Source organism: Vidua macroura, chromosome 3, assembly GCF_024509145.1.
Source record: "Vidua macroura isolate BioBank_ID:100142 chromosome 3, ASM2450914v1, whole genome shotgun sequence".
Lineage (NCBI taxonomy): Eukaryota > Metazoa > Chordata > Aves > Passeriformes > Viduidae > Vidua > Vidua macroura.
Window position 1 is genome coordinate 74,823,378 of NC_071573.1, and position 14,301 is coordinate 74,837,678.

At 36.9% G+C, this 14,301-nt stretch overlaps 1 protein-coding gene across 1 annotated transcript in view; it reads left to right on the forward strand.

Annotated features, from left to right (window-relative positions):
* Positions 1 to 14,301, forward strand: part of FBXL4 (F-box and leucine rich repeat protein 4) — a 58,529-nt gene that overhangs the window by 8,521 nt on the left and 35,707 nt on the right. Inside the window, exon 4 of the mRNA XM_053973738.1 lies at positions 7,689 to 8,034. Coding sequence (XP_053829713.1) covers positions 7,689 to 8,034 — 346 coding nt within the window. The remainder of the gene's footprint in view (positions 1 to 7,688; positions 8,035 to 14,301) is intronic.

Here is a 14,301-nt window from a genome sequence, read left to right on the forward strand (position 1 = left end):
ACAGTGATAGATCAAAGTAATAATAACAAGCCACCTAACTTTAGAAGTATGAGTGCTTTTAGCACTGTAATTCAGAACTTACTTACAGAATGGTGTGTGGTGAAGGCAGCTTTAAGACTTTCAAATTCAGAACCTAATGCGCAATGACTTCTGGGCAATTACTCTGTGAGCTTCCATTTTACTTTTTTACTTTGTGATGTAGATTTTATTTCCTTATGGTGGAGCACAGATTGGAGGAAAGCTCAAAAATAGTTAACTGAAGCACCTGTTTAATTAGGTAGACAAAAGAGAAATTGAAAATTGTACAGAGAGCTAAAGGGAGATGGAAGTGAAAATACAAATATAAAACTTGGAGGTTTGTGCTTTATGACTTCTCTTGAGGTGTGGTCAGAGTGAGAGCTCAGATGCCCTTCTTCATATTAAAAGGTGAAGTTTCTGTCGGATCTTACTTTTTAATTTGTAGGCAAGAATGCCCCCTGTCCTGCCTGCATAGGTTAATATTTCTGATTGGAAAAAGCTTGTCTCAGGCATCCTTGGAAGGAGTTGTCTGTGCTGCCTCTTCAATAATTGTTAGTCTTGATGCTAGGGAAGTGTTAGAGAGACCTTTTCTTTTCTTTGCTTACTTTTGCTCTGCAGGACTTGTGTGTTTGGAGCTGCACATTTGGTTTGTCTCTTTTCTTCTAAAGGAGGCAAATGTCTTATGCATGGTGTCTTGAAGGGAAGATAAAGGAACCCTTTCTCCACATGAGGGATACAGTATTTTTTTCCTCTGTTCATTTGCCCACCTTTATGAGAGGAATCTGAAGAGTGCAAGAGTGCAGTCTCTTTTCTGCTTCTGTTCTTGGTCTCTTGTTTTTACTTTCAAAAATTCTCTCAGATACCAGAATTCTTTTTTTTTGAAAATGGAATGCTGCTGTAATCTCAGGTGATTCCTTGTTTAACTGATGTTTTGGTCTTGAAGTGCTGTTTCTTCTGTTAAAAAAGGCCGTGACCTACTTACTCAAAAGGCACTTAGAACCTTGTTTTCCTCTTCTGACTATTTTGATACTTGGTTTATTACCAATGAAACCTTTCAGTGCTGCTTTATTTTATCAGCTGATGCTGTATGTGTTTCTTAACACCAGTATAGAAAGGGCAGGTCATTAGGAAAGTTCTTTTTCACCAGCTCCTTTTGATATACAGAGAAGGCCAAACTGTTGGTGAAGTCAAAACTGCTGAGAGGAAAAAATCTATTCAGACTTGCTTAAATGTTATGTTTAGTGGATTATACTGTTCCAACTAGGTAATATTTTTTTATTTTTGGTTAGTTTTTAAAACATCAGCTCATTCAAAACTTAGCTGTGTATAAAAACTTCTAGGCTACAAGTCTCTTTATGAGGAGCTAGTGTATCACAGTTCTTGCTCAAGGGAATTTTACATATTTTTGTTAAAAAATGGCAAACACCCACATCCTTGGTCAATGTATTACTCACTTTATGCTTCAGTTGCATGAAAGATCAGCTCTTGCAGGTGTTCAGAAAATGGTCTTTGGTCATGTTCCTTTGTTGCTGGTGCACTGAGTACTGCTGTCACAGCTTTGTATGATGCTGTCTCAGGTGAGCTTTATTCAGTGTCTTTAGAGGCTGGGTCAGATCTTCATGGAATGGGAATAAGCATTTACCTCTCAGAGGGTTTGTAATTTTTTCTAAGTAATCCTCATGATTAGAACCTGACAGTTAGTTTGAATTTTTTTTTCATTATACTTTAACCAGCATCCAGCAGCTGGAGGATTCTCTGTCATCTCATATCTTTTCCTGCTTTAAACACAAAAGGCATTACATCACTTTTCTGTATGTGAAACAATTTTTTAAAATCATAAATGTCAGAGAAACTGCTGTTCTAACACATGGAAACCTTTTGTGCTTTTCATTTGTGCCTCTCATACCTTGACTGGTGAGAAGTGTAGGTAATTCCTTAAACTATACTAACATTCCATGTACAGATTTGTTACATGAATTACCCAAGTGCAGAAAACCCAAGAAAAAATTAATAGCCTGAGATTAGGGAAATGTAACATAAAGTCTCAATTTTTATGTGGTGAAGAAATCAATCTCTATTTTTGATTGTGTTGTGTTATGATTATTTTACTAGTGTTGCCCTGGGACTTTGTACACATTAGTAGAAGAACACACTCTGTGTTTGTAGGGTTTGGTGACAATGCTGAGTTGTCACCAAGCTTCAGCCAGTGGAGGAGGCAGAGCTCTACACACGTGTGGTGGGGATAAATGCAGCATGAGCTGAACCCAACCAAGAGAGTTTTCTTAGTTTTTCATAGTATATTAGATTGATGGGTAAGTCATAGCTAGCCTCTGTGATGAGAAAAATGGTTTTTTTTTCCTGGTTTTTCCCTCCTTTTTTACCCAGAAGGCTTTCTCTTGATGATTCCCTAGTGGCTTCTTCAGTGTTAGCCCTTTTGATACATTTTGATATTCTTAATAGTTGTTGTTAGTCTTTGTTTAAATGGGAAAGTAAAAAATAATTGTTTCAGAACATTTTCAACTTTTTCTTTTTATAAAAATAACTTAGGTTTTAAAGTTTGTAATATGAAACAAAAACATGATCCCTATTCTCCTGCTGTGGTCTTTTAAAATTTGATTTGACTGTTGTTTTTATGTCATATATGTTATACTGATACTGTATATTCACGTGCTTTTATAAATCTCAAAATCAGAGATTCCTAACAAGTCTAGAATCTGTGGCTGTACTTGGGGTGATATTTCATAGCATGTGTCCTTCCTGCTATGCAGTGATTGCTTCTTCAATAATTAGAGATTATCTTGTGATTAATTTTTTCTTGTTTGCTACAGATAAGGTGTGACACTTACTAGGTTTTTTCCTCATGGATGAGCTACCATGATCATTTGTCTGGGAGCACTTCCATTCTGTCTTGTGTATTCCTGTGGTTTATTTCTATTTAATTTGTGTAATTTCATGTAATTTAGAATTTTGCTAGAAAATTGAGCATGGCTTAGTATTTCCAAGTTCAACTGTGTTTGCTGTATGCAAAGTTTCTTTCTGTTTCTGAAAGTCTTAAAGCCTGTAGAGGCAGAAGCTGCTACAAACCAGAGAAGCAGGCTAATGAAGACAGACAAAATAAAAGGCTCCCTCTCCTTCCAATGGGAAATTTATTGTATTTAAGCAGCCTGGACAGGGATCAAAATGTTTTATGGAACCTCTCTCTCCCCCTGCTCCCCCTTCCCCTTAAAAAAGGGGAGTGCAATCAGAAAGGCAGTGTACTGAATGTAAAATATCATGAGTTCTTACTTGTAGAGAGTGGCATTCAGATGGTTCTTTCACTTTACCTTTTATTCCCTGAGAATCTCAGATGAAAACACCCAAAACACTGCTGATACCATCAACACATTTGAGTGTGATAAGGAACCTTCAGGCCTGTATCTCACCTATGTGTAACACACAAGTTCTAGACATTTGCATCCTTACTTAAAACGTGTTTTGACATCTTCAGGCAAACAGCTTTTTCCTGTTTCGATGCCTGTCATAGAAAAATGAATTCTGGGTTTGTGGAATACAGTCATTTTTGAGAAGCTCCTAAAAAGCTCATGTAGACAGAGCAGTTACTTGAAATACCTTTTGCTGTTTTAAATGTCCTGAGCATTCTTGGAGTCTTGTCTGCTGTCTCTGGTATTTCAGAGTTGAACTTTAGGTAGAAATGAAAATTTGCTTCATATTTTCTCATAATGAGTAGATTGCTTTGAACTCTGCTTATCAGCTTAATCTGAATGATTCTTAAATTGTGCTTATGATCTTCCCAGTTTTCCCTGCCTTTTGTGTTCATGAGCTCACAGCTGAGGTCAGGGGTACACTTTTCCAGGTTGGTTTGAACTAGTGTGCTGAAGCATCCCTGGCATGTTTGCAGGCAGGAGATGTTTTCTCCTAGGTAATCTACAGATTTCTGCTGTGCAGTAATCAGCTAAGAGTAGCATGTGATTATAATTGTTGCACAAGTTGCATTTTCATCAAAGGTGTGGTTATATTCTCTGAAATGCCTTATGAGCTCCTTGTTGGTCTATCTGGAACTCTCACTTCTATTGGCTTTTAACTCAGCTATTAGTTTCTTGAGGCAAGGCATTTATTGGATTGCTTGTAGTGCTTTTTTTTACTTTCTGCACCTATCTCGATTTGACAATACAAGAAACCTCAGCAATTGCAAGCAAAGTTTAATCTTGTATTGCTGGAGAGAAATCTGATTACTTTTCCTAGAAGCCCCTTTTTCAAAGACTCTCTCTTATTACATATATTTCTTCAGAAGTAACCAGGTCTGCTCAGGCATCATCTTAACCATTAAAAACCTTTCCAACAACATTAGGTCAACAAAAAATTAGGCAAGCTTTAAATATGTGCTGTCATTTGACACAGACCTTCCAGGTATGATTCTCAACCTACAAATCACCAGACTGTATTTTTTTTCATGGTAAAGGAAGAAGGATGGATTTTTTTTTTTTTTTTTTTTTTTTTTTTTTTTTTTTTTTTTTTTTTAACCACCTAGGTGTATGGAGTCTCTAGTATCAGAGAAAATTGAGTTCCTGTCTGTCTTCATGGGACAGAGAGAAATTTAATGGGGAAACTGAGTCTGTGACTGAATGGCTGAATTGAGAAACTCACTTAATGTCCTCCTTTTCTTCGATCACTAGAGAAAGTAATACAGATGTTGCTGACTTTTATTCAGGCTTTGCCTGGCACTCCTTGCTGGAAAGACTGAGGCTTTCTAGCACCTTGTTGATGAAACCTTCTTATCAAAGCATTCGCAGTGTGACATCTTTGATCAGCTGTTACTATGTATCTACAAGACTGGAGGACAAACAATGTACTACCTGAATTCATTTGATTCTACTTGATTTTTTGAGAGCTTATTAATTAACCCAGGGTGTGGGGCAGGCAGAAATCCTTGGCTTCTTTAAAGGTATTATTTGGGTTCAGTTTCTCTTTGTTTTGGGTTAAATAGCTTATTGAACATTGTAAGCTTGAAACAGATGCAGGCAACCTTCTTAGGGAAACTGATTTTGATATATATCCTCAAACCATGACTGACTGTAAAAATGCCTTTCTTATGAAAGATTTTTAGGTGGATTACCATAGCAAAAATGTTCCAGAACAGAAGAATGAAATTCTTTCTGAAGCCTCTTGGAAATTTAGACTTTTTTGATCCTGATGTGAATTTTTCACTCCCATTCTGATTACCTGCAGCCTCTTTAAGTGTCACAGTGGTGATCCTAGAGGAAGAGATCACTTCCACTTGTATTAATAGGTTAAGAGCCTGGGAAGGATTTACCATGCCTACACATGGGAAGGATTTACCAGCAATTACTCAGAGCAACTGCTATTACCTGCTTGTTTGTGGTGCCACCAAGGCAGAGAATATCATCAAATCAACCTGATAGACTTGAGTTTTTCCAGATAAACCAAGAGCTAACTTCTTTGACATTAGATTGGTGGGCTGATGATGAAAAGTAAACAGTATGACAAGGACTGTGGGAAACTGTCACTCGTTTGGCTGTTCATCAGCATTTGGTATGCAGTGTGGAGCTTCATAAGATTGTGAAATCATGCTACGTGTCTTCCATTTTCTCTAGTTTATTACAAAGATTGGAAATTGGCTACTGCTAGTGCTGGTTATTGCACTGCAATTTGATGAGCCCAGGTCTCCAGATACATTTTTTTTTTTTTTTTGAGAGCTCTACTGCTGCTAGATAATCCTCTCTCCAGGGTCCAAAAGGAGAAGTCAATAACAGACACATTCTGCTAAAAGTTGATGGTCCAATGTGTGTTAGATGAGTGAAAAAATAGCCTTTGAGTTTCCCTAAGGGTACTTTGAGTGGGTACATGGAAGTGTCTAAGCAAAATGTCAGATGGTGATCTGGATGTGTTCAAGGAAGGTCATGTGGCTTGCCAGCACTAAGTATTTGCTTAGAGAATCGACCTATGTGAGAGGATGTGACAGTGGGACTACAGCTGTTACTTTGCCATGAGTTGACATTCATTTGTAAATTAATGAAATCTTTTCTTAATACTGTCTCTCTTATGAAAACTGTTAATTTTAGGGTAGAGCTGTCCACTCTCCTATGTTAGTACTCTGATGTGCCATATGCTCACTACTCTTCTATGTTTTTAGTTCATGATGTTTTTGGGGTTTTTTTCCCTTGGGACATAAGAGTTCTGCAAGTCTCCTATTTCTACTATAAGAAACTTGGAGAGCAGCATGATGTAGGATAGGAAAATTTATCTGTGCGTACCTGAAAATGTTCATTGTGAAATGGAAGTTATGGCCAATATTGATTAATTTTCTTGATTTTCCTACTAGCAAATATCAAATTTCTAAACCTTACTTACGCTGTGTGCAGTGTTTTAATGAAAATCCCTACATTTCTTTTGCTTTCTGTTGTGATGGAAAAAGTTAAAGCATTTGTTTCTGTTGTGAGTTCAAAGTAGTGGTGTCTGGTAGGGAAGGCCAAGATGCTGAGGTGTTGGGGAGCAGATAGAGTGCTTCTGAAATTCATGTGGCAGGACAGGAAGTCTGAGAGAAATCCTTGGAGCTGGGACTAGGCTGATCAGAAATAGATGGTGTACATGTGGAAGTGTCTGGATTAGTATCGAGGTAAGCACGTTGTCAAAGGGAGTAGCAGTAGTAACTGCTCGAGGCTTTCTTCTTCAGGAATTAACTAGACTTGAGGGAGGAAAAGCATGGAAAAAAGGGGAAAAGTGGATGAAGGATCTCCAGTCACTAAGTGAGGACCTATGCAGCTATAAAAGAGTATGTTTCTGTTTTCAGGCCTTTAGGCAAGTTTGGGAGTGCTGGAGATCGAAGGAATGTAAGACTTGATTCCTCCAGATTACTCAGTTGGCAGCAGGTTTCCCTGTCACTTAGTGGAGGAGATCTGGGGTCTATGTGTGAAAGTAAAGATGTTCTGTACATGCCTTGAACTTCTGTCTGTCACTGAACCAAAGAGGAGAAAGGCTTTTCAGTTCAGCAGTTTGGAAATTCTGGCATCTTTTGCAAAGGACCCTTTCAAAAATGACTTAAAGTTTCTACTTGCTTTGCTAATTTGTCACTGAATTACTTGTAAAAGGAACATTTTGCTTGCCTAGGCAGATAAACAAAGTAAAATTTCAATTTTTTTAATAATTTGTAATACTGTAATTTAGGCAGGCTTGATATTAAAGAGTCTGAGTGATGTTTTGTTTTTTTTTTTTCTTTTGTTTTGTAAGAAATAAGAGGTCAAATGACTCTTTGGGTTACATGGCAAGACTGTTCCTTTAGTGCTTACACTAACATGCCATCATTGTGGAGACATCAGCAATCCATTTGTTTCAATTACCTTATCTGTGAGATGTTAGAAAAACCTGGGCACAGATAACACTAACACAAGTGACTATGAGTCTACAGCTTTGTTATTCAGTGGAGAAAATATGCTAAGGTCTTGAATTAGTGTGTCTTGTTAAATTCATCCATAGGATATTTATCAAATCTAGGGAAAGCATAAGTATCATAAATCATCTTTTCAGCCTTTTTTATTACTTGTTAAATACTTCTGACAGATGATGTTGCCCTCTTACTGTGCTCAGGAATTGCTTTAGAAAATTTGTTTTTAATTCCTGTACTGTATGTATGTCTTTTTTTTTTTTTTCCACAGATGGGAAATACTTTGGTCTGAGGCACCTACGAAGGTTAACGGTGCTCAGGCTCGGCAGTTCACACCTTGTATCAAACAGATAAACTTCCCCACAAACTTAATCCGACTGGAAGTGAACAGCTCTCTTCTGGACTATTACACTGAATTGGATGCAGTGGTACTACATGGTGTGAAAGAGAGACCTGTGCTTTCACTTAAGACTTCAATGATTGATATGAATGATATAGATGAAGATGAGGATGAAGAAAAATTTGCCTGTGGAATGGACACCCTTAATAAACAGTTCAGCATTGTTACCCTCAGGGAATGGCCAACTAATGGATATTTTGATAAACTGCCTTATGAGGTAAGAAAAGCACGTTTACACTCTCTCATTGTCGTGATCATTAAGGGTGCAAAGGTGCTTTACAGAGTATTGGTCAGGATTGTTGTTTTTTTCCCAGTTAGTTCTTGCATTCCTTGTGAATCCCCTGCATTTACTGTATATGTATGCCTGAATTCTGTAAGTCTGTCTGCTTCCATGGGTGGATGTTAGGTATTTGCATAGTTACTGCACTCTTAATTCTCAAGAATCTGTGCATTCACACACAGTTTTTACACCAGTTATTCTAGCCTTGAATTTTCAGCTCTTGAACTTAGAGGCTTTTAGCAGTTTTCTGCTAAATTTTTAGTCCTCGTGCTTGACAAAGAAAATATACAGAAGAGATATGAAAAGATTCAGTAAACATCTGGAAGTGGAAAGAGTTTGCAATAGGTTAAAAGTTTGTTTTCCTGTTTTTTCTCTTAGAAAACTTACAGAGCTTTGTTCTTGAAAATGCCATAATATTTTTATATTATTATTAAGTGAACTTTTTCCGTCTAGCTAAGTTTTGAATTGCGGTGCAGGTAAAATATCTTATAGCTGGACTTCAGCACACTCTCTTCTTTTTTACACTTGCTACTTTTTATTCTATCATTAACACAGAAAACAGTTGTGAGTAAACTCCTTCCAGATCCCCTGGCACCACGATGGTTGCAAGTGTGCTCAGAGTCTGTAGAAGAGTATTTTCTTTCCTCTAATTTCCAGTATAATGAAATTGTGGAGTGTGATTGCTGAATACCATGTGCAGGTCAGGCAGTTCTCGGTGGGGTACAGCTCTTTATGAAGGCTGGTACTCTGACTGGAGTAAGAATTGAGAGATGAAACAGTTATCTTCACCTCTCCTAAGAGAAACTGTTGGCACATCGTGGAAAGGAGCCTTTACTTGCTGGTCAGTCCTTTGGATTTGGGCAGACACAAGATTATTCCTGCTCTTCAGTGTGCTGCAGTCTGGCAGAGGCAGCAAGTGTTCATTCAGTGTGGGAACTCAGCAAATGCTCGGAGTGCTTGTGGCTTGATCCAGGCTCGCTTTTGAAAGGGAAGGTGAGCTGTGCTGCCATGGATTGGAGGGTGCTTGCAGAAATGCCTCATCTAATCAAAGAGGATTTCGGTCTTACCACATCTTTTGACTCTAAGTACCCCAGTTTGACACATGGAGGCTGTGGTTGGGTGACCATGTGCCCTAGTAGCCTGCAGAAGTTTGCTTGTAAAGAGGAAAGAGAAAGGAAGAGAAAGTAACAACTCTTGTGCTTATAAAGAGGAGAGAGAAGGGAAGAGAATGTAACAACTTTTCCTGTCTTCTCTTGATACGTCTCTTGAAACCAAACCTCTTGAGTTTGATTTGAGGTTCTTTTTGTTGTTGATGCAATGGAATAATAGATAAGGAAACTAACTTTATCATGAGTTAGCTTTAGTGGTGTTAGTTTGTTTGGTTTTTTCCCCCAGAGTACACATGATGTTTATTTTACTGTTGATGTTTGCAGGCAGTACTGAAGTAAAGAAAGTACTTCGCATAACTGTTTGAAAGTTGAAAACATGTTGGTTTTAGTAATTCAAGGAAATTAATTGTAGATAAAACTTCATTTAAATGTAGGAATTTTTCTTGTTTGAAAAGGCTAGATAAATAGATTTGTAATGTACTAGAATATCAGAGAGATTGATTAATCTCTTTTCTGTTCCACATGATCATAGAATCATGAAGGTTGCAAAAGATCTCCAAGCTCATTGAATCAGACCATAAATGGTTGGTAACACATATTAAAATTTTAATTTAGGAAGTATTTGTGTAGTCTTGTTACTCCTATGAGCTTCTGTCTCCATGTACTTTATTGTGTTTTTCTGCTCTCCTTTTTGTCTACCAGCTTTCTTTTTTATCCATTTTTTAATATGTTTGGTTTCATGAATAAATTTATATGGTCTGTCAATACCAAGAACATTTTTTTTTTTTCTGCTTCGGTTTAAAGAAACTGAAAATATGGGTGGAATATTCGTCAGAAAACTATAAAAGACTATTTCTGTACTGGTTTTGTGATAGCAGAAATCTCAGTTTCCTACTTTCTAGTCCAGCTGGAAGGGATGGGCATCAGAACAACAAAAATGTTGTACTTGGTGGTGTAACAGTTTTTTATCACATTGGATATGGAAGCAGTACTCTGCATGCTGTATTTAAGACTGACAAATATTAGCTTTTTAGGGGAAGTGTTCAAACTGTGGGTGAAGTAAGGCAATTGCTGACTCCTTCCGGTTTTGATTGATGCATTACATGAAAAATTGTACCTTTTCTGTAGGTGTATATTGATTGTCAATGTGTAACTGTCCTAAGTTTTCATAAACATGTCTGTTCCTTATTTGAGCTGTTTGAAGCTTTTTCGTACTATCCTATGTAATTTATGTAATTCATAAAATATACAAGCTGAGTGGGTTTTGCTAAGTAGGCAGCAGTTCCTCCAGCCTTTTTTTTTTTTTTTTCTTTTTGCCTTTGCTGAATTTCTGAAACTTCCATAGACTATCCTTTCTTACGATATGTTGTTCCTCAAAATGGCATTAGGAACGGTTTGCTGCATTGTGAACTCCAAAGACATTTTAGGACTGCTCTTGTCTAAAAAAGAGAAAAATGCTCAACTTGCCAGGGCACAGTCTTCTGTAGAAGAAACTGTAGATTTTTGGATGATCTTAGTGAGAGAATTTTCCTTCCCTAACCTTGGATGGTGTTAACCAGCACTTATTAGCTGTGAAATACTTGTACTATCTATGATCTCTTCTACAGAACTACCTTAAAATTGAGGAAGGATTTTAGAGGAGAGACTTCATGTCCTTGTCTTCCTTCCCAGTTCATTGACCAGCTTGTGCTGCTTGTAAAGTGGAAGGAGTAAGGCCTTAGTCTTAGTTGGCTTTGCAGGAATACTTGAAGACTGAAAGGCCTGACCAAATTCAAAGCTTTTGGGAAATCTGAGGAATACCTGCCACAGCATCCATGTTGTGCAGTTTGAGACTCACCAAGATGTGCTGGCTACTAAAAACCCAGCTTATTTTTCTCCAGAGAGGAGAATCAGAAGACTCTGCATGCCCCAGTCCAAAATAGGATTTTTGTAAAAATTTTGGTATAGAAAGATATAAATGACATCTTTGTCATTCCTTGAAGCTGATTTTTCCAAAAGCTGCCTACAAGCTTTATGAGCTGTTCATGTCTGCTGGTGTTCATGTGTACTATGTAATGTGTGTGCATTTGCTGGTGCAAGTTGTACTGTTGTAGAACCACAGATGTGTGTTTTCTTAAACTATACTGAGAAATGCCAAAAGCCCTAGAATACCGCCTTCTTCTTGCCTTCTCTCTTTGCCTCTTTGTGCACATATCCTTTGTCCTTTACTTGAGCACGTTTTAATATCAGTTCTAATTAAATAGTCTAAGCTGTAGCAGCCCTAGCTGCAAGAACCAAAAAATTGCAAGTTGTTCATTTGTCTGTTTCTGAATTAGTGGTTTGCGTAGGCCAGTGTATTTTTTATTGGAAAACCATTTCATCTTCATGTGGAAGAACCAAAAAAGGAAATTTGTAGAAAGTATGAGTATTGTAGCTTTGACCAGCATCGAGACATTCCCTTCTGACAAAACCAAGTTGTGTGTTACTGTGCTCTAGCCACAGAAAGTATTTTATAAGTATAAATGGTTGTTGCTTGCTGTTTTTCAACAAAAAAGCTTAAAAAGCCAGAGAAACTTCTGGTTCAGTAAGTATTATTAGAAACTACACCATTGGTAAAGTTTTGCCCCTTGTACTGAGGAGTGGAAATTCTGTCTGGGCTTATAGGCAAACTTTGTAGTGGGTGAGAAGCTTTTTTTTTTTTTAATATGTTATGTTTTTTTATTTGGTAGTTCAAAAATATGCCTAGTTTAAAGCTGGCATGTGCCATGTTTGACCTGGAAATGGCAGAGGAAGTACTCTTGTACTCTTAGTCCATTGAGTGTTGTATAAATTATATTTTGTTTTCTTTCTAATTTTTTTCCAATAAACTTTGTTTTTACTGATTGGTTTATAAGAAAGTGTGAAATAATAATGATTGTCATAATTTTTCATAAAATCACAGTAAAAACTGTTGTTTGTGAGAAACTACATTATGAAATTAGCTTTCAAAGCAGATTCTCAGTTCTGTAGCATTCTGGGAATCACCACGAACACAGCGTAGCACAGTACAGCCCATCATGTCATGTACTCATTATGATATCAAATTGTACTTTATGCTAGGGTACACAGACACAAAAAGTGTGTTCCTGACAGACACCAGACTCCAGGCTAATGGTGATTAATGGTTATTAGCCTGTATGTTTTGAACCTGTTCTTTTTGTTTAATCAAAAGCCAGGAAAAAGCACTTTATAACATAGGAGTATAATATCATAGGAGTGACATTTCATTGTATGTTTTCATTCTAAATATTATGAAGTAGAACAATTTCAGTAAAAAATAAAGACAATTTTTTTTGATTGAGACATGGGCAATTTCATCTCAGGTGTGGAAAGACATCCACACATGGAAAGTATTTTACAAAATACTCATTGAAGTCATCAGTTAGTGTAAATGGACATTCTTCAGTCATTTATAGTTTCATTCACCATTCTCTATTGCTCAGAAGTTACAAAATAACTTTTTTCTCATTGAATGAAATTTGTACTACTTTGCTTTTATCAGACATTATGTCACATTAATTGTAGACATAAATTCTGCTAACTGTGCAGCCTCTGCTGAGCTTTCAGCTCTAGAAAACTTAGTAAGTAACCATGGGAGAAAAATCTGAGGGGAAAGGCATTAATAAAATAGATATTTAGCTGACTTACATAGTGCGGATTAGCTGAAAGTTTGCAAAAAATCAAGATATTAACTTGGGATTACGTCTTTGTTAGCTCCTAGTTATTTTGGATATTTTAGGTTTCAAAATGTCAACAGGTTCCTAAATGCCAGTTGGGCGCAAACTTTGCTGTTTATAATATAACTGCAGTTCCTATATGTGCATATATATTTTTTTATATATGCACATATATATATGTGTCTGACTGTGTATGTATGCTGTTACACTGAAATGTCTGTGCTGGTCCTCTGCATCAGTCTGAGTTCCAGACACCTGCAGAGACAAAAGTCTGGGCTGTTTTTTGGGGAACAGACAAGCAAGGAGAAGAGAAGATGAAGGGCTTGAAACCAAGTATTAAAGAAACTGGAGTATATCAAACACTGTATTTTTGCTATGGAGTTAAACTAAAATGTTTTAAGATTCGTAGATCTTGTTGGAAATTTCAATACTAAATCTGGAGCTGAGTAGGAAGTAACATTTTCCATTTTGCAGGAAGTTGAATTGTTTTGTTGTTCCAAAAATGAAGGGGGGAGGAGGGGAGGTGGAAAGTAGCTGCATAATAAAGTGATGCATTGGAAGTACAATCTGTTTGGATCTCACAAAAAGCTCCATTTTCATTTTACGTCATGGATTTTATTCTGATTTTTGGCGGATTTGTCTTATGAATCCTTCTAAGACATTAAAATGAAACATGTTGGTATTTTGAAAGGACCACAGGATTCTCTTCCGTTCGAGTTGATTTGTGAGTTGTAGTTTTTTTAATTTACACTGATTCATTTCAGTGATTTACTGCTTCCCACTCTGCTTGAAAACAGTCAATTTAAGTTATATAACTTGAGTGCAGGTACTTACATCTGCTAGAGACACCTCTGGTAAAGTAAACATTAATTTTTAGATTTCATTTTTCAAGTGCATTTTCTCTCGGTTCCTAAGCTAAAAGAGATTTCTGGATTTTGTTGGGTGTTTTTATTTCCTAAACAGAGTATTTATGTCTGTGTGTGTGTTGATCATTCCTTGGAAGGGTAAACAGAGTGTGATGGGAGAGGAGGGATATTTCTTAGTTTCTGAGTGTGACATAAAAAACTGTTACAGTGATGCTAGTCAGAAAGAATGGTGATTATTCTGAAGCTGAGATGATTCAACTGATACAGTTAAAAAGGGGTTTTGCCTTTCAGATTTGACTCTGGTGTAGAACAAAAATGCTCTCAAAGTATTACAGCAAGGAAGAGATTGTAAAAGGAGATCTCTTTATGTTGAATTTTTTTACTCGGTTGCATAGTCCAGAGGAGAGGATATAAGATAGAACACAATACACTGATTTTTAAAGCAGGGAGAAGAGGAATAAATATGAAATTGATTTAGGGTGTGGGGAAACTGGGACATGGTATTGTTTTTCCATGTACTTTGCAAATATCTCC